The 17866-nt window shown below is 45.1% G+C and overlaps 1 protein-coding gene and 4 non-coding genes across 5 annotated transcripts; all 5 read right to left on the bottom strand.

Moving 5' to 3' along the window:
- Positions 1-287: 287 nt before the first annotated feature.
- Positions 288-17737, bottom strand: LOC139298707 (death-associated protein kinase 2). Its single transcript, XM_070921430.1, has 12 exons — positions 17602-17737; positions 13331-13509; positions 12150-12371; positions 10315-10453; positions 10099-10228; positions 9667-9715; positions 9084-9110; positions 8666-8818; positions 2427-2472; positions 2228-2317; positions 1919-2005; positions 288-949 (listed from the first exon to the last, which is right to left on the bottom strand). Exons 2-12 carry the CDS (start codon positions 13390-13392, stop codon positions 869-871), a joined length of 1086 nt encoding a protein of 361 aa, XP_070777531.1. The 5' UTR covers positions 13393-13509; positions 17602-17737; the 3' UTR covers positions 288-868.
- trnap-ugg (transfer RNA proline (anticodon UGG)) lies at positions 3348-3419 on the bottom strand. Its single transcript has one exon. It is a non-coding gene; the product is annotated as a tRNA-Pro (tRNA).
- On the bottom strand, positions 4516-4587 carry trnap-ugg (transfer RNA proline (anticodon UGG)). The gene has a single exon. It is a non-coding gene; the product is annotated as a tRNA-Pro (tRNA).
- On the bottom strand, positions 5684-5755 carry trnap-ugg (transfer RNA proline (anticodon UGG)). The gene has a single exon. It is a non-coding gene; the product is annotated as a tRNA-Pro (tRNA).
- Positions 6852-6923, bottom strand: trnap-agg (transfer RNA proline (anticodon AGG)). Its single transcript has one exon. It is a non-coding gene; the product is annotated as a tRNA-Pro (tRNA).
- Positions 17738-17866: the final 129 nt, after the last annotated feature.

The raw sequence follows: 17866 nt of genomic DNA, 5'->3' as shown, positions 1-17866 counted from the left end.
TGTTGTCATTGTTCAAGTCTTTGGCGATGGCGATAAAAACGACGACAGCTGTGGGTGGCGAGGTTATTTACAACACGTGTATGCTTGTTGCCATTTTAAAACGATACATCACGAGTAATATAATATATGAGAATACAAAAGAAAGACATTTTGCTGGCAGTAGTATGTACAGTGCTGATTCAAATACTGTATCTTCTGCAGTAGACAAAACTTCTATAAACACTCACCGATAGTGTCATGGCGACCCCACCCCCCACCCCCAAACCCCCAAATTTCCACCTAGCTAACTGTGGATTGTTTGGATTTGAGTTTGACGGTTCCTCCTCGAGTTTGGAAAACTCTGTTACCTCATGAGGATCGCTATCGAGCTCAACTTTTAGGTCAACATGGACGAGAAGTCCCAGAGGCTCTCAGCATCACAGCAGGTTTCTACATATCCGCATCAACTGAGGGGTCAAAGGCTCCAGCATAGCTTCTGATTTCCCCAAGTTTTTAGAGTGATACAACAAAATCATGGTCTTATTACTTAAAGCTGCAGTAGGCAATATTATTGAATTATAAGTTATAGTTCTACCCAAAGCTTTTCTGCGCACATTGTTTTGTCAAAGAGTTTAACCTTCAAAACAAGCATCATTAAGGTCTGTATCAACTTCAAAGAAAGCTACATTTTTCCCAATTTAACTTTTTTCCCTTCCATAAAGTTTCCCTTCCACCAGACATGGTCACTTCTGAGACCCTGTGTGACCCTTTACAGTATTTAGTTCATGTGAACAGTGGAACAGAAAAATCCTCCCCTTCCAGCTTGGACCTCTCTGCTCTGCTGAGCGTCCTGGACTCCCCCTCCCGTCCGTCCATCCGTCCGTCAGCTCTATGAACTGCTGCTGAGTCTTCGACGCAGCAGAGAGGCAGGCTTGCTTTCTGTGTCCTCCACGTCGCTTTCGCATTGTCTCTGCAGAAAGAGGATATCAGTACAGCTGGATTTTAAAAGCCTTGCACAGCTGTATCTGGATTTTAGACCAGAATCAAAAACCTATCACACATAACTAGCCTCGTCTAACCCGGGCACCGCGCTGCAGTTAAAGACTAGAAGCCGAAAAATACGTCACCTAACGGTGTTCGTCATTCTGCTGTTTCAAACACGATTATTTTGTAATTATTGCTTTCACTTGAACAAATTATTTGACTTTGTGTTGCACATAATAAAAAAGTCAGTCTCAAACATATGGAATTATATACATGGGGTATATATTTGCTATATGGTATAACATGTAAGTATATGTTACATCCAGCAACCAGACCAGCACCTGACCGGGTCTCAACAACAGGTTGCGTGGGGGGCCTTCTTTTTTCTTCAGGCTTGAGTTGGCCGAATTATTTTAAAATGTAACTTCATTTGAACTTTCTCTTGCTTACTCCACCAATCCTCAACGTGTGTCATGCGTCGATATGAGTAGATTCGTGTGAAGACAGAGCTAGCTGCATTAGCCTTGCCAGCTCGCGGCCGGTTAATGGTCAGGGAAATAGCCGCATTCTTTGTCATTCCTATGGTTGACCAGTCGAGGGTGGCGCTAAAACCATCTGCGGTCGGTGCAATCTGCCGTACTCACTCCACAACTCCTCCTCTTAAAGGCAAAAGTACAAAGTTCTGCTCTGGATCATAACTGAGTCTTGTCAAGTTCAGCTGGGGAGGGACATTGAGAGTTTAACCAGCCACGTCCATCTGGCCAATGTCGAAAAGGCAAAGTTCATCTGCTAACCCGCCAAGCAACATACCAACTAAGGAGGACAACATGTAAGAAACATCCTTTCATATACAAGATTCAGACTTGAGTAGCTGCCCAACACTGACTTTGGGTCAGTTATTTTCTTTTCATAGTCAGTATGTGAGTTTGAGTTGAGTGACATAAAGTGGTCTCACCTGTAGTGGATCTGGATCTGAGCTGTCTTTACACAGCACTTTCAACCGGACCAGCCGGTTGCACATCCACACCATGTTATAGGACATCTAAAAGAAAAGGGGGGGGGGGCAGGAGGGATGAAGAAATAATGTTAGCCAACAGTGCGACCAGTTTAAATGTTGATTGGGGCGCCCTGGTGACTTAGGGGTTGTTCCTCAACCCCCCCCCCTTGTTTCTCTCAACTCTCTTTTAATAAAAGGCACAAACTGGCCAAAAATACACACACACACGATATAGAATGTAGGTTTGGCATACATATCCACACTCACCTTCCATTTCCTTCTGGCGTTGAACTTCTTAAAGTTCTTCATATTGATTGAGGATCGATTCCTATTGGCCACCTGTTTGCGTGTGATGGGCTGAAACAGACGACAACATTATAAGTAACACGCAGCAACATTCTGCAGCATGATGCGGTGAACTAAAGCCGGTTTGTGGGCGTACAAATTGTAGAAGGCTTGTAGTTACCTTAATCCATGGATGAAGCAGGCACTCCTCAGCTGTCATTCTATCACTGCAAAACACATGAACACAGTAGTCAACACATCAGGGGAGTAGTAATAAATAACAAGTGATAATCTTTACTTATCGAAGAACATGTGCATTTTGCCACGCTTTACTGCAAATTAAATGTAGGAAATTGCTGGTTACCCATCAGAAGATGTTATGTTTAGGACGTTTTTCGATAAGTTCCTTGGGTATTGTGCAGTTTTGGGGTACATTGGTGTTTTGTTTTTTTACATGCCTACTTAACTCTAAGTCTGCAACAGCAATGGCTGTGCAATTCAAGCATTGTGTAAATGTTAAACAACTGACAGATGTAGTACATTTTAAGCCAAAGTTGAAGAGCTGCATTATTAAAAAGCAATCAGAAGTGCTCCTTTTTTCCATCACTTTGCTGGAACCATTGCTAGCAGTTTCCCCCCGCTTCCAGTCTTTGTGCTAAACTAGGCTAAACAGCTCCTGGACATATCCAACACACGAAATTTCTCTAAAGGATTTGTAGCTCTTCTAGATTGTGTGAGTTACGGTCTGACAAAGACATTATTGGTAGTCCAAAGTTAAAGAGTCGCGTTACACCCGACAACCTGTTTTTGGCAAGGGCTCGTCAGGGATTAGACTTAAACCAAAGAGCCACAAGAATCATGCTGTCTTGCAAAGAAAGACTCAGCTTTCATCCCCGTTTACAGTGTTCCACTGTGTCCCTTATCTTTGAGGGACTGGGAGTGGAAACCTGCAATGATGCCAACAGACTCACTTGTGGAGAAGGAGAAGGTTTTTAGATCCTCTGACAGATTTGAAGCTATTCTAGCTTTTGTTAAGTCTTTGCCTACCAAAGGTTTTATTGAAATAGCAAATTTATAAAGATACGTTAGGTGTTCATGGTAAGGGCTCGTCCGGGATTTGAACCCGGGACCTCTCGCACCCAAAGCGAGAATCATACCCCTAGACCAACGAGCCACAAAATGTTATGCATGAACAAGATGGATCCACTGTAGACAGTCTTGTGTAGAAGGAGTGGGTTCTTCTGTGCTCACGAGAACCCTCCTCAGTGTCAAAGAACGACTCGGATCTCATCACCAACGATCTTACATTTACTGATTTTGATGCATGATTTATATTTATACGTTTTGTGACGGGATGGCAAGGCACAGATCCACGGAGAGAGGGAGGCAGGCAGACTCAGTCGCAGAACCAAAACCGACGGGCAGACACAGAACCAGCACCACAAGTTATACCCACCCAGGCAAACTACACACTGCTTGCCCCAGCTGTCCAGACAAAGGGTAAGCACAGTGGAGTAAAGGGTGGTGAGGAGTAGGTTACCGTTGGACTCCCCACTGGCGGCTTGTTTTTCTTGGTCTTCCCAGTCAACAACGGTGGCGTGTGGTGTGGAGCAGCAGTGGAAAGGACATTGTTAGCAGTACGGAGCTGGACTTGGAGGGGGCGGTTCGTGGACTGTGTTGGTATGGCTGGACGAGGAAACGCAGCGGCGGATGTACAAGGTGTCGTAAAAAAAATAACTGACTTTTAAATCTTTCAATAAACCGTTGTACTTGAGTGTGTTTCCTCTTGGGTAATTCCTACTGCTCACCCCTGCCAGGCAAATACACGAGTCCTCGGCTCTATCCTACTTTCCAAGAGAACTGATTGGTCAGCGGTGCTTTTACTCGAGTTGATCTATGCTCGACAGGATCTTCTATGAATGGTGATGCCATTTTCCAAGATAACTGATTGGTCACTAGGCAGTGCTTTTACTCGAGCTGATCTGGTATCTCGTATGGAGATAGGTCTGGCTATGCGAAAACTGAAGTTACCTCGCTAACCCTACATCCTGCCTTGTAGTACAGGCCTCTGGTCACTTATCTCTGAGAGACTAGAGGTGGAAAACTGCAATGATAACAAGATGGATCCACTGTAGACAATCTCATTTGTGGAGAAGGAGCAGGTTCTTCTGTGCTCTGAAGGATTTGTAGCTCTTCTAGTTATGGGAGTGTCAAAATCAAAGATCTTATGGATAAGCTAATGTTTAACAGATACATCAGGCACACACCAAGGGCTCGTCCGGGAGTTGAACCCGGGACCTCTCGCACCCAAAGCGAGAATCATACCCCTAGACCAACGAGCCACAAAATGTTATGCATGAACAAGATGGATCCACTGTAGACAGTCTTGTGTAGAAGGAGTGGGTTCTTCTGTGCTCACGAGAACCCTCCTCAGTGTCAAAGAACGACTCAGATCTCATCACCAACGATCTTACATTTACTGATTTTGATGCATGATTTATATTTATACGTTTTGTGACGGGATGGCAAGGCACAGATCCACGGAGAGAGGGAGGCAGGCAGACTCAGTCGCAGAACCAAAACCGACGGGCAGACACAGAACCAGCACCACAAGTTATACCCACCCAGGCAAACTACACACTGCTTGCCCCAGCTGTCCAGACAAAGGGTAAGCACAGTGGAGTAAAGGGTGGTGAGGAGTAGGTTACCGTTGGACTCCCCACTGGCGGCTTGTTTTTCTTGGTCTTCCCAGTCAACAACGGTGGCGTGTGGTGTGGAGCAGCAGTGGAAAGGACATTGTTAGCAGTACGGAGCTGGACTTGGAGGGGGCGGTTCGTGGACTGTGTTGGTATGGCTGGACGAGGAAACGCAGCGGCGGATGTACAAGGTGTCGTAAAAAAAATAACTGACTTTTAAATCTTTCAATAAACCGTTGTACTTGAGTGTGTTTCCTCTTGGGTAATTCCTACTGCTCACCCCTGCCAGGCAAATACACGAGTCCTCGGCTCTATCCTACTTTCCAAGAGAACTGATTGGTCAGCGGTTCTTTTACTCGAGTTGATCTATGCTCGACAGGATCTTCTATGAATGGTGATGCCATTTTCCAAGATAACTGATTGGTCACTAGGCAGTGCTTTTACTCGAGCTGATCTGGTATCTCGTATGGAGATAGGTCTGGCTATGCGAAAACTGAAGTTACCTCGCTAACCCTACATCCTGCCTTGTAGTACAGGCCTCTGGTCACTTATCTCTGAGAGACTAGAGGTGGAAAACTGCAATGATAACAAGATGGATCCACTGTAGACAATCTCATTTGTGGAGAAGGAGCAGGTTCTTCTGTGCTCTGAAGGATTTGTAGCTCTTCTAGTTATGGGAGTGTCAAAATCAAAGATCTTATGGATAAGCTAATGTTTAACAGATACATCAGGCACACAGCAAGGGCTCGTCCGGGAGTTGAACCCGGGACCTCTCGCACCCAAAGCGAGAATCATACCCCTAGACCAACGAGCCACAAAATGTTATGCATGAACAAGATGGATCCACTGTAGACAGTCTTGTGTAGAAGGAGTGGGTTCTTCTGTGCTCACGAGAACCCTCCTCAGTGTCAAAGAACGACTCGGATCTCATCACCAACGATCTTACATTTACTGATTTTGATGCATGATTTATATTTATACGTTTTGTGACGGGATGGCAAGGCACAGATCCACGGAGAGAGGGAGGCAGGCAGACTCAGTCGCAGAACCAAAACCGACGGGCAGACACAGAACCAGCACCACAAGTTATACCCACCCAGGCAAACTACACACTGCTTGCCCCAGCTGTCCAGACAAAGGGTAAGCACAGTGGAGTAAAGGGTGGTGAGGAGTAGGTTACCGTTGGACTCCCCACTGGCGGCTTGTTTTTCTTGGTCTTCCCAGTCAACAACGGTGGCGTGTGGTGTGGAGCAGCAGTGGAAAGGACATTGTTAGCAGTACGGAGCTGGACTTGGAGGGGGCGGTTCGTGGACTGTGTTGGTATGGCTGGACGAGGAAACGCAGCGGCGGATGTACAAGGTGTCGTAAAAAAAATAACTGACTTTTAAATCTTTCAATAAACCGTTGTACTTGAGTGTGTTTCCTCTTGGGTAATTCCTACTGCTCACCCCTGCCAGGCAAATACACGAGTCCTCGGCTCTATCCTACTTTCCAAGAGAACTGATTGGTCAGCGGTGCTTTTACTCGAGTTGATCTATGCTCGACAGGATCTTCTATGAATGGTGATGCCATTTTCCAAGATAACTGATTGGTCACTAGGCAGTGCTTTTACTCGAGCTGATCTGGTATCTCGTATGGAGATAGGTCTGGCTATGCGAAAACTGAAGTTACCTCGCTAACCCTACATCCTGCCTTGTAGTACAGGCCTCTGGTCACTTATCTCTGAGAGACTAGAGGTGGAAAACTGCAATGATAACAAGATGGATCCACTGTAGACAATCTCATTTGTGGAGAAGGAGCAGGTTCTTCTGTGCTCTGAAGGATTTGTAGCTCTTCTAGTTATGGGAGTGTCAAAATCAAAGATCTTATGGATAAGCTAATGTTTAACAGATACATCAGGCACACAGCAAGGGCTCGTCCGGGAGTTGAACCCGGGACCTCTTGCACCCTAAGCAAGAATCATACCCCTAGACCAACGAGCCACAAGAAGCACCCAATTTTCCACCACTTTGGAGGAACCATGCAAGCGGTTTTCCAGTCTTCCAGTGCTGAACTTGGCTAAACAGCTCCTGGACATATCCAATACATTCTATACAAAGGTTCAGAGAGATGTGGCAACTCTTTCTCTGAAGGATTTGTAGCTCTTCTAGACTGCATGAGTTGCTGTCTAACAAAGACCTTTTTGATAGACCAAAGTTAAAGAGTTTTTGGCAAGGGCTCGTCAGGGATTAGACTAGACCAAAGAGCCACAAGAGTCATGCTGTGTTGCAAAGAAAGACTCAGCTTTCATCACTGTTTACAGTGTTCCACTGTGTCGCTTGTCTTCGATGGACTGGGAGTGGAAACCTGCAATGATGCCAAGAATGATGATGCCAATGTGGAGGAACAGGTTCTTCAGTCCTCTGAAGGATTTGTAGCTTTTCTTGACTGTTAGCTCTTGTCTACCAAAGATCTTATTGATAGACCAAAGTTATAGAGTTGTGTTACAACAGGGAACTCCACGACCCCGCCCCCTCCCATCTGCTGTAGGATGATATTGGTATACAAAAGCACAGTGAAATGCACACATAAGTCGTTCTTTCCGACCAGAATCTATATCTCTCATGTAAAACACTGTCAGGGAAAGCCAAAGGGCTTTGCCGGTCTCCGAACACTCTGACACCCTAAGAGACCCTCTCACGAGCCGCGCCCCAAGATCCACGGGATCTTCTATGATTCGTGATGCCATTTTCTAAGAGAGTTTAGTTTAGATTGGTCAGTAGGCGGTGCTTTTATACAAGTTGATCTGTTATCTCGAACATGCTCCGGACCACGTTATTTTTGCAGCAGAAGTTACCGCGGAAACCTGAAATGATAAGTTGGATCCACTGTAGGCAGTCTGGTTTGTGGAGAAGGAGTAGGTTATCAGCATTTGGTCAATCGCAGACTGAACCCGGGACCTGGTTTGAGTATCACTGCGCATGAGAGGCTGATTTGCACTGTAACAGAGCAAGGTCCAAAGTGTTAAGTAAATTCTGACCATCAGGGATGGTAGTGATAACTGCCGACCCAACGTGCTGAATGAGTTTTGTGTTCAATCTGATGATCCAGTTCACTGACGACACAACGGTCGTGGGCTGCATTACCAATAGGGAGGAATCTGCATTCAGAGACGAGGTGAGGCCTCTTTTTGGATTGTTATCTGACCTTATTGAGTATTGTGTATGGAGAGAATGACAACAAATTCTGCCTTGAACCTAGAACCTTTGAAATTATGCATTTCTAGTTTTATGTGGTTTTCTATAAATCCATTTTTAATTAGACCTATTTATTGTTGGATGCATATATTTTCAGTTAGTGTTTTGTTGTCCTATTTGGCTGACTGAAGGAGATATGTTGTCTGTGTAATGAGGATATTTTTGTTAGTAGTACTGAATTTGTGGAACCGTACTTCACGGCCTGGTCTCCTGGTCTAGTGTCTTGGAAGCCCATATAGGCTGGTGCAGGACAGCTAAATGAACAAATCAATCAATCAGTCTAGAGGTTTCAATATTAAAAAAAAAAAGGTATACAACAGCAGTACTGTTATCTGTGAGAAGAGAAGTGATTTTGGCCACAGCAGCAGTACCACTGCAGCAGCGTTTTGTTCACAGGAGGAACACAATGTGTCCTATTTCATTTGGTGAGCATAGAAAGACACTATCACTGTTACCAGTGGGACAAATGCTGTCCCTATAGTACATACGTGGCATTTTTCACCAAGAGTTTCAGGATGAAGTCCTTGGCCATGGAGGTGGTCATGCTGAAACACCGCGCATCAAACTCGTAGTTCATGGCCATGATGTTCCTCAGAGTCTCTTCATCGGTCTCTCCTTGGAATGGCGACAAACCGCTCAATCTGAGGACGGAGTGCACAGCAAGAGTGTGACTACAGCATGTCCACATGTCAACCCGCACAGATGAAGTTTTTTGTTATTCCACATCTGATAAAAGCCTGATGGTCACACGACGGGAAAAAAAGATCTACAAACCAAGGCGAGCAGACTGCTGTGGTTGAATTACACATAGCATCAAATAATGTCTGACAGCAGATGTTTCCATACGAGCTTTAGGATCATTTAATGACTAAATATTTCATGCCTACAAGCGCACAAACAACTTACAGTATGTAGGTAATAACGCCGATGCTCCTGGAGAAGAAAGAAACACACAGACAGACAGTTACGTGGTGTGGACTTTCTGGACATTCCTTCAGTCATTCAGTGTGGCTGTTACTTCAAACGCCGTATCATTCTGTTTCAAAATGAGGGTCCTGACAGCTGAGATCTTGTGCAGTGAGTGGGGCTCAGAACAGGCCCGGACATGTCGCCAACAGCAGAATGTACTCTCCTTGCTATAGAGAAGGAGTGGTGAAGAGATTCCGACAATAGTCTAGAAATGCTTTGGAAGTCGCCAGTGTATGTGTGCCCATCCATCCATCCATCCATCCATCCATCCATTAGCTATACCTGCTTATCCGTGAGGGTCGCCGACCCCCAGCTGACAGTGGGCGAGAGGCGGGGTACACCCTGGACAGGCTGCCAGTCAATCATACGGGCTGACACATAGAGACAGACAACCATTCACACGCACACTCACACTCGTGGGCAATTTAGAGTCACCAATTGACCTTCATGTGTCTTCGGACTGTGTGTGAAAATGTGTGCCGCCACCGCGGGACACACTGTGTCAGTACGGGCTGCTCACCACATATCTGCTGCCGTGCTCAGAGGCTCACAGTTGATCACCTCGGGGGCTGAGAGAGAGAGAGAGAGAGAGAGAGAGAGAGAGAGAGAGAGAGAGAGAGAGAGAGAGAGAGGTTAACTCTCATGACCTCAGGAGCTGTCACTGTAATGGGAGTATGGCATAGCTTAGTTCCCTGTTTAAAGGAATACATTCCATACAGATCCAGGCACGTTTTAAGACATACACAAATACTTTGTCTGATATGGTATGGAAAAATCCAGAATCTGTGAATGTCCATTCCCAGTACATGTGACCTGGGAGTTATACTGGCGTGAGTTTCACACTAGTGGCGATGGTCACAAAATGATCTTACATGTACATGTCATGTTTATGAATGAATTCATATGCGAATAAAAACACCATGTCAAGTGAAGTGACTTCATCCATCCTCACCGATGTACTGTGGGGTGCCGCTTGTGCTCCTGTACTCCTCCCCCTGACGAAAGTGGTGGGCCAGGCCAAAGTCGATGAGTTTGATGTTGGGGTGTGGTGACACTTTGTCTGACAGCATGATGTTTTCTGGCTGAATAGAGGGAATACTGCCGTTACAGTCGTGTTTCAAGACACCAACAGCACACAGAGAAGTCATTTAGGTCAATTTACTGGTACCTTGAGGTCAAAGTGTGCGAAGTTTTTGCTGTGCATGAATCCCAGTCCCTCCAGGATCTGCTTCATGAACTCAATGGCCTCACTCTCCAGCAGGTTCTCCTTCTCCGCGATGAAGTCAAACAACTCCCCTCCACTAACGCTGAAATGTCCAACAGAAAGTGTGGGTTATAGTCCACCCCCTGTACAGACCTGAAGGAATAATGGTAAGTCTGGGACTGGCTCTTAGTCGCTAGTTTTTTTCGATCATAAGCCAAGTCAGCCCACCAAAAGTGATTCCATATGCAGAGGACATCAGTCCCGTCTCTGTATCAGGGCTTTATTTTTCCCATCACAATGAAACGAGTAGCTAGCCGGACCAATATATCCGTTCTATCTTATCTAAAAGGTAACATATTGTCTTGTGTTTCAGTTCCACAGGTGATTAGTTTATCTCTCCCTCATCCACCTCATTGCTTCATGCAGGCATATCTAAGCTGCTAACAGAAACAGTGGAAAATATGGTCCCCTGAAGCTGGAGAGACTCTGAGAGACTGCACGAATAATGCCACAAACTTACAATAATGTCATCTCTGACCTACTGCTAAAAAAAAAAATTAAAAAAAAAAACCTTACGCGCCTCGACGTCTCCACTCCCAACTAACAGGAAGCAGTTTTGTCAAAGTCAGCGACCACATCTCAGAACCACTATACCTCAGCACCAGTCCCCCACAGGGCTGTGGTCTCTCATGTCTAATGTGTCAAACTTCTGAAGTTCCCCAGACTGAGATGAGTCTATGTGCGCCGAGGAAGTCAAGTGGCTGGCATCGTGCGTCAACACACCAGTGACGAGGCTGTGGGCGATGCCGTGTGGTGTTACAGCTTCATACACGGGGGCCTGGAAATAACTGCGCTGTCGCTCACAAACAGTCTTTTACGCAAAGTTCTACTGACGTCGTAAAATAGCGATTTACTTCCCAGAGTGCTTTGCAAACTGAGGCCCGTTTGGAGTCCGCATCTGAAAACGCTCCGTTTTTTAAGAGGGGTAGTGCCAAGTGGTAGGGGGACTACACGCCACCTCCACAGCACCCATCGCAGTTCCCTGATCTCCTCCATTCCCTTTACATATGAATCGACGTCAAACAGAACCTTACTTCCTCTGTGAGCTTTATTTGTGTACATGTCGAATCTTATTTTTTTCTATTTTGCACATCAGTGAGTAGTGGGCTTTACGGTTTGTGATTTCACTTGTGTGTCTAGATATTTGCCGGTGCACTGTGGGACTCAGCCGTCTCCAAAACACGCCTGGTTAAGGTGCCCCTTTATGGGACTTTAATTATGATGGACAGTCTGGTGCTCGTGTCCCTCCAGTTCACTCGGTGACAGTGGGAATGTCCATTTATTCGGCGGCTCTTGGTTCAAAGACTGAGAGTGGCTCGAATATGTGATAAACACGACGCATTTATCTTTCTTTCTTTTCTTTTTTTAAAGAAGTGAAACACACCGACAATTTCTTTCTCCCCAAATTTCTCAACTGTGGAGAGAAAGAGGGAACAGTGTCTTTTTTTCGACCAAATTCAGACCGCTGGCCTAATGAACTGGTTAGACGGGCAGTGCGGTGAAAGTTAAATGGCTTGTGGTGGAAGGCACATCCGACTTTGGATTGGCGTGGGTTAATCTTAATAATGCTGCAAGTTATTGTTTCATTATCATTTACAATACTGTCGTAGATATGCAACATTTAAAAAGGTTCGCCTGCCCTTCCCTCAGGTTGGTTTCAGGGCCTACCTGCTGTTGTCGCACAGTTGTATCACAGGAAGAAATCAAACACACACACACACACACTCTTGCCAACTCACAGCTCCAGGATGAGCACCACCTCGGTTCGGCTCTCGAAAAGATCTTTGAGGGTCACAATGTTTGAGTGTTGCACAGCCTGGAGGATCTCCACCTCCCGCTCCACATTGTTCCGGTCCACGCCCAGGCGGCTGCATGCATTTTTTCGAATCTTCAGGAACTTGCCTGCCCAACAAATCCCGGTGGCTCGCTCGCGAACCTGTCGAACCTGACCAAAATGCCCGCTGGATTGGATTGGATGGGGGGGGGGGGGGGCAAGAACATAATACACCATAAACACCAAGCTTGAGATACAGCAAGAGAGTGTTCTTTTGACAACTGTTTTACCCAAGGCAAAACTGCATAAGCTCGGACAGACACTGCAATTCCAAAAAGTCTAACTGAACATGCATCATTACATCTGAGCAAAAGAAACAAACATTTTTAAAACATTGTTGAGCGGGCCCATCACGTACACTTCTGTCTGTATGTATTTGGACACATTTTCTTTTTTTTTTCTTTTTTTTGGCCACTGTAACTCCAGCCTCTGAGATCTGTGCTCACTTTCAGCTTCTTTACAAGTGTTTTTAGTGAGTTCACATCCAAAGTGTCGTATTTTGATGTCACCCTCAGTGTTTTGACAGTGCAGGGGGACAATGACAAGGCTACAGTTCCTACATCGCTGACCCAGTATGGATGTTACGTAGCCTCCTCTTGGTCGCTACATCTGGGCCAGATGTGTAAACCATGCGTACACCATTTCCCCACACATAAATGGGTATTCACAAAATATTAAACATCGGAATCATCTTATTTCCTCATTTCCTTTTCATTTGATGATTGAGATTGAGAACACTGCTGGCGATGGCGTACATGTGATTCCTGAAATACAATACTTTGGCACCGTCCCTGAGCCTAACCTCGCGGATGGGATACATTTAAATTTGCGTCGTTGCTGTTCTTTCCAGTCGTACAGTTCATCCTGAGGCACAGGCCCATTTATATTATCGTGGGGATGTAAAAGTCCTCAGATTAAAGTTGTGAATCGGAACCGTACCTTCATAGTCAGTGTTTCACCTCAAATCCAATCTGCTGGAGTCCAGACAAAACGCACCAACAGAACCTGTGAATGTCCAAATACCTACTGACTGCATTGATGCTGCTAGAGTTTAAAAAGAAAAAAAACGGTCAGCCACATCCATACCTTCCGAGAACTTCCCCAATCTCATAGAAGTCTTCGACATTTTCCGGCTTGAAGACCGCCATGTTCGATTTCGCGTCGATCCCCCCCACTGGTCTCGTGTTGGGTCTGTTCCCAGCTATTTCACGGTCAACTTCAAGCGGCTCATGGTCCTCCAAACTCTGCACACACCTTAGTTGGACCTGAGTGTGATTGACAGATGTCAGACGTGACATATTGGCACAGAATATGATGTTCTCCGTGAATGTTAACAGTAGAAAAGGAGCACGGTTTTCTCCTGGTGTGCGCACTGTGTGGAGTTGAAGATTAAAGTCAACCATTTCATAACAGAGAAAAAAGGGGCAATCTGAGACAACAAGCCCACTCATCTCCCCCAGAGGTTCTTTAAACTCTGGTATCATGGCAAATCTCTTTTTGCCTGTGACGCTGGTCCAAGTCCTCCCTTTTTGAAATGACCAGGTGAAATCTGCTGTAGTATAGATTTAGATGTTAGTGTTTTATCCCTATATCTAAAAAAACAAAAAAAAGTTACCTCAAGATACAGCTGGCAAAGCGTATGTTTCCGCACTGAAACTGTGGCATTAGCTTTGATCAAGGGTCATTGGAACATTTTGCTCTTCCCGCATGAATGAACTCAGGTAACGTGAACATTCTTTCCAAAAATCAAAAATAATATTTTTATGTATTTATACTTTTTTTGCGTGGAGTAAAGTTCTAAGGACTAAGTTCGTATAGGCCTTTAGGAAACGGGGGCTTCGCTGGCTTCGCTGGCTTACGGTGGGAACTGTCGGGTCTCCGTCAATAACATCATAAAGAGTACGGCCTAGGCCTGCTCTATATGTATAAGTGCCATGAGATGACTTTTGTTGTGAAAATTGAATTCTTTGAAGGATTTACCGGTTTTGATACAACACAGTTTCAAACTTTCGGTGGAAGGGGAAGGTCCCCGGGTGACATCATCAGCTTCTGCAGAAGCCAAGATGTAGCGCTTCCTAATTTCAGGTTCGACCACTGAGAACCTTAACTGACATGAACTAAGATGGAAGCTCTGGGCTCTTTACCCTGCCCTGCCCATTCTCCCATCTCTATTTTACTGTGCGATGTCTATACATTGAAAACACACATGCGTTCTTTGAACAGTGTGTATGTTTCAACAAGTTTTTTCTATTTCGGCCATCACCATTTAGAAATACGCTAAATAGGGGTTGTTGTTTCCTCACACGTTATCTCAAATGCCTCTCCCTCTCTGATGACACATCACCTCAGTGTTTTATCACGCCACTCCCCACCCTTCACAAGTATGACGCCAGCTGTGTGTGACGAACTTCCCCTACAGATCTGACTTCCCCACATGATACAGTATCAAGGCTTCCCAACATTTATGGTTACGGTGAATTTAGTTTGTTTTCCAGGTTTGAAACCTTGTAAATGCTGAACTGAAAACTGGTGCGCATTATGTCGGGAATAAAGTTGTGAAACACTGAAACTTGGGCAAATGTACGTTTTGTCTTAGGGTTTTTTTTTGTGTTTGTTTGTTTGTTTCAAATTATATTCATTCACTTTCAATAAATGTTTTTGTTCGATTCTTCAGGAGATTTTGTTCTATGATTAAGAAAGAAATCTAATCCTATAAAATGTTAGAAAACTAACAACGCTGTTAGTGACTTGAATATGCCGTTGAACATAATTTTGACTGCATTGTGCGGAAGCATATGTCGAGATGTTTAAGAGGACTACTGCCTCAGATTGTTTACTGCCAGGCATGGCCCTTTTGTGCGTGACACAAAATGATTTGAAACGTCAATCCCTACTAGGCTGGGCTTCAGGCTAAAATGATCTCAGTTACAACGGGACTAAGATCGTCTCAGTCTTGAGATGCTTTTTTTAGGAAATTGGGCTTTGGTCCGCAAACCACACTCTGAAGACCCTACCTTTGCTGGTAACACTCACCAAGAAAGTGAGAATATTAGTTACACACGACTGTGTAAACTGAAAGCTATTAAGTTCCTCTAATTTCACTTGTTACAATGTGGATTAGAAAAGAAAAAAATAAAAGCTGCCTGGGGTGCCCTGTAGTTCACCTGGTGGAGCAGGCATCCCATGTACAAAGGCTGAGTCCTGACCACAGCGGCCCGGGTTCGAGTCCGGCCGGGGCCCTTTGCTGCATGTCATCCCCTCTCTATCGCCCACCTTTCCTGTCTCTCTCTCATCTGTACCTATCCATTAATGGCTATGGAATAATGACACCATCTGCGTTTCGCTTGGTGCCCTACAAGCCTCGCTTTCACCGTGCAATTCTGCCTGACCTCCCGGCAAAATGAAGTGCGTCGACCAAAACAGAAAGAGGATACCGCTGTAACCGTTCTTTTTATACATCCATGGCTTTTACATACGCTGTTGTGAATTTAGACCGTTGAATGGGAATGCGCCTTGCCAGCGTTTTGCTTGTGGTGGTAAACCAAAGTCATATAGTTCCAACGTTGAATACCCAAACACAAACAGATCTTCAGGACGAGGCTGAGTAATCTCACTTTCACCAGTATATTTTGGCCACGTCAACAAAACATGCTAACGTTTCGGCCTAGTGGCCTTCATCAGAGCAAAATGGAGAAAAATTAGTTGACAGGTAATTGACTTCCTAAGGTTCCATATATATATATATATATATATATATATATATATATTTTTTTTTTTTTTTTTTTTTTTTTTTTTTGACAATGTGACTAAAAACAGATGAAGTGGTAAATCCCATATAATTTAACAGTTCCAACTGCGGTTACAAGTTAAGTGGAATACATTCTGTAGTTTCCATATTCTGAAACCTGTTCAGAGGAAGCATTTGGAACGGAAATCACCATTCAGTCCACCGACATGTTTTAGCGCTGTACAGAAGTGCTTTGCCTTTGCTCCTGTCCAAACATGTCCCTGGATGTTTGCGGCCGCAGTCCAGAGTAGAAGAGTAAAATACAACTGAGAGCAGACGGTCAAAGAGCTAGTCCCTCAGAGGCGAGTGATGTTAAACTAGAACAAACCGTATGCAAGGAGCGCAAAACACCACAAAATGCAGTACAAAGAATGCATGAAGGCCAAGAAACGTAAACCTCACTGAACCCCCCCCCCCCCCCATCCTCGTCCAGCATCAACTCAGGACATCCATACTGTGCAGTGCGTCCGTAATCCTTCGAGGCAAGGATTTGTACATTAGCAGGAATGGAGCACAACATGGAAGTGAAAGCAGTGCTCTGTTTATTTGAATGGGAACGCGTCCTGAAAAACCAACGAATAATCGTGATGAATGACCATGATTTCAATCTTGATCTTCATTTTGGCCACAATCGCGCAGCACTAGGATGAAATAAACTTCGCTGGAACACGTTTAGGATCCCCACCTTGAGAGTCACGGTCAGTCTTCATGATAGCGAGTGAGGGTCAAAGTCTGAGCAAGAGGTCAGCAGAAGGAAGCGACCTTCTTGTTTTGTAGTCTTCTGTAAAAGGTGTCCTAAATTTCTCCCCACCCACCATGGATCAATTCCTCAAGAGTACAATATCGGCCAGGCTCTAGTTAGTTTGCTTGGTTTTCTTGTAAATAGACCGTTGGACCAGTTATTCTGCTCTCCTGTTGTATATATATATAACTTTTAAAGGCGCCGCTGAACACAGTGGAGCAATGCATCCCGAAATTCCACCGCCGCAGCATTTGTTTATTACATACATTTGCATGGTTGCCTTTTGCATCCAAAACCTGTCCACAGCAGTTGAAATGGCAATTCAGAACCGACCAATCAGAGGGTAGACCGGGTCCCTTGTGGTCTCGTTTGAAAATGGATGTTTTCTCCTCAAAAATACAAATTTTTAATAAGTTTTAGTTAATGTTGAAATTTCTTTTTACATAGCAGGTCTAAATGAGAAAAACGGTGAAATATGCCTTTCTTAGTCTGAGTAATAAACAATCATTATTTCAATGTTTAAATGTGCTGGTCCATGTTTGACGCTATTCGAAGCTTATTACAACATTTCATGACCTCGACCTGTTGTGACATGGCTTCTGTTGAAACACAACGCTCAAATCCTACGGGTTTTTAAAGAACACAAAACTTTCTGAATCCCAGAAGCGACAGAGTTTAAAGGGGAAAGCTGGCACCTCCCGCTATTTCCGACAGTATAAATACGGGGGGGGGAAAATCAACCGAGAAATACTGTTTTGCACACTGACCATCGACATGAATGTTAACAGACGGTCAACAACGGAGCCTTTGAGAATGGAACCTACGCACCCAGTGTGACTGCTCGGCTCCCGGGTCGGGTGTTCCCACGCAGCCGTCGTGTATATCCCGCGGACGTCCTCCCACCGGCTCCGCTCCCGATAAATGCCCAACGATGTGGGAGACGCTGCGCCGTCGCTAAGAGCTCGGTGACGCCGGGCTCAGACAGAACGCGGAAGCGCCGCGAAGATCCGCAGATATGTCAATTCTCGCGCGAGCCGTTGCCCGGCTGTTCACGCCAGAAGCGCGCGACAAATGAAACTGACAAATTTGTGGA

The sequence above is a fragment of the Enoplosus armatus genome, chromosome 16 (genome assembly GCF_043641665.1).
Source record: "Enoplosus armatus isolate fEnoArm2 chromosome 16, fEnoArm2.hap1, whole genome shotgun sequence".
Classification (NCBI taxonomy): domain Eukaryota; kingdom Metazoa; phylum Chordata; class Actinopteri; order Centrarchiformes; family Enoplosidae; genus Enoplosus; species Enoplosus armatus.
The sequence above is the reverse complement of the archived record's forward strand: the minus strand, read 5'-3'. Positions and strand labels throughout refer to the sequence as shown.

What these genes read in the sequence shown, in the direction of transcription:
- LOC139298707 (XM_070921430.1), bottom strand. Translation starts at nt 13,392, where the DNA reads ATGGCGGTCTTCAAGCCGGAAAATGTCGAAGACTTCTATGAGATTGGG. An exon ending in GTGGTGCTCATCCTGGAGCT is followed by an intron (nt 10,454 to 12,149) that starts GTGAGTTGGCAA and finishes TGGACATTTCAG; the next exon opens with CGTTAGTGGAGGGGAGTTGT. An exon ending in CGGCACCCCACAGTACATCG is followed by an intron (nt 9,716 to 10,098) that starts GTGAGGATGGAT and finishes TCTCTCTCTCAG; the next exon opens with CCCCCGAGGTGATCAACTGT.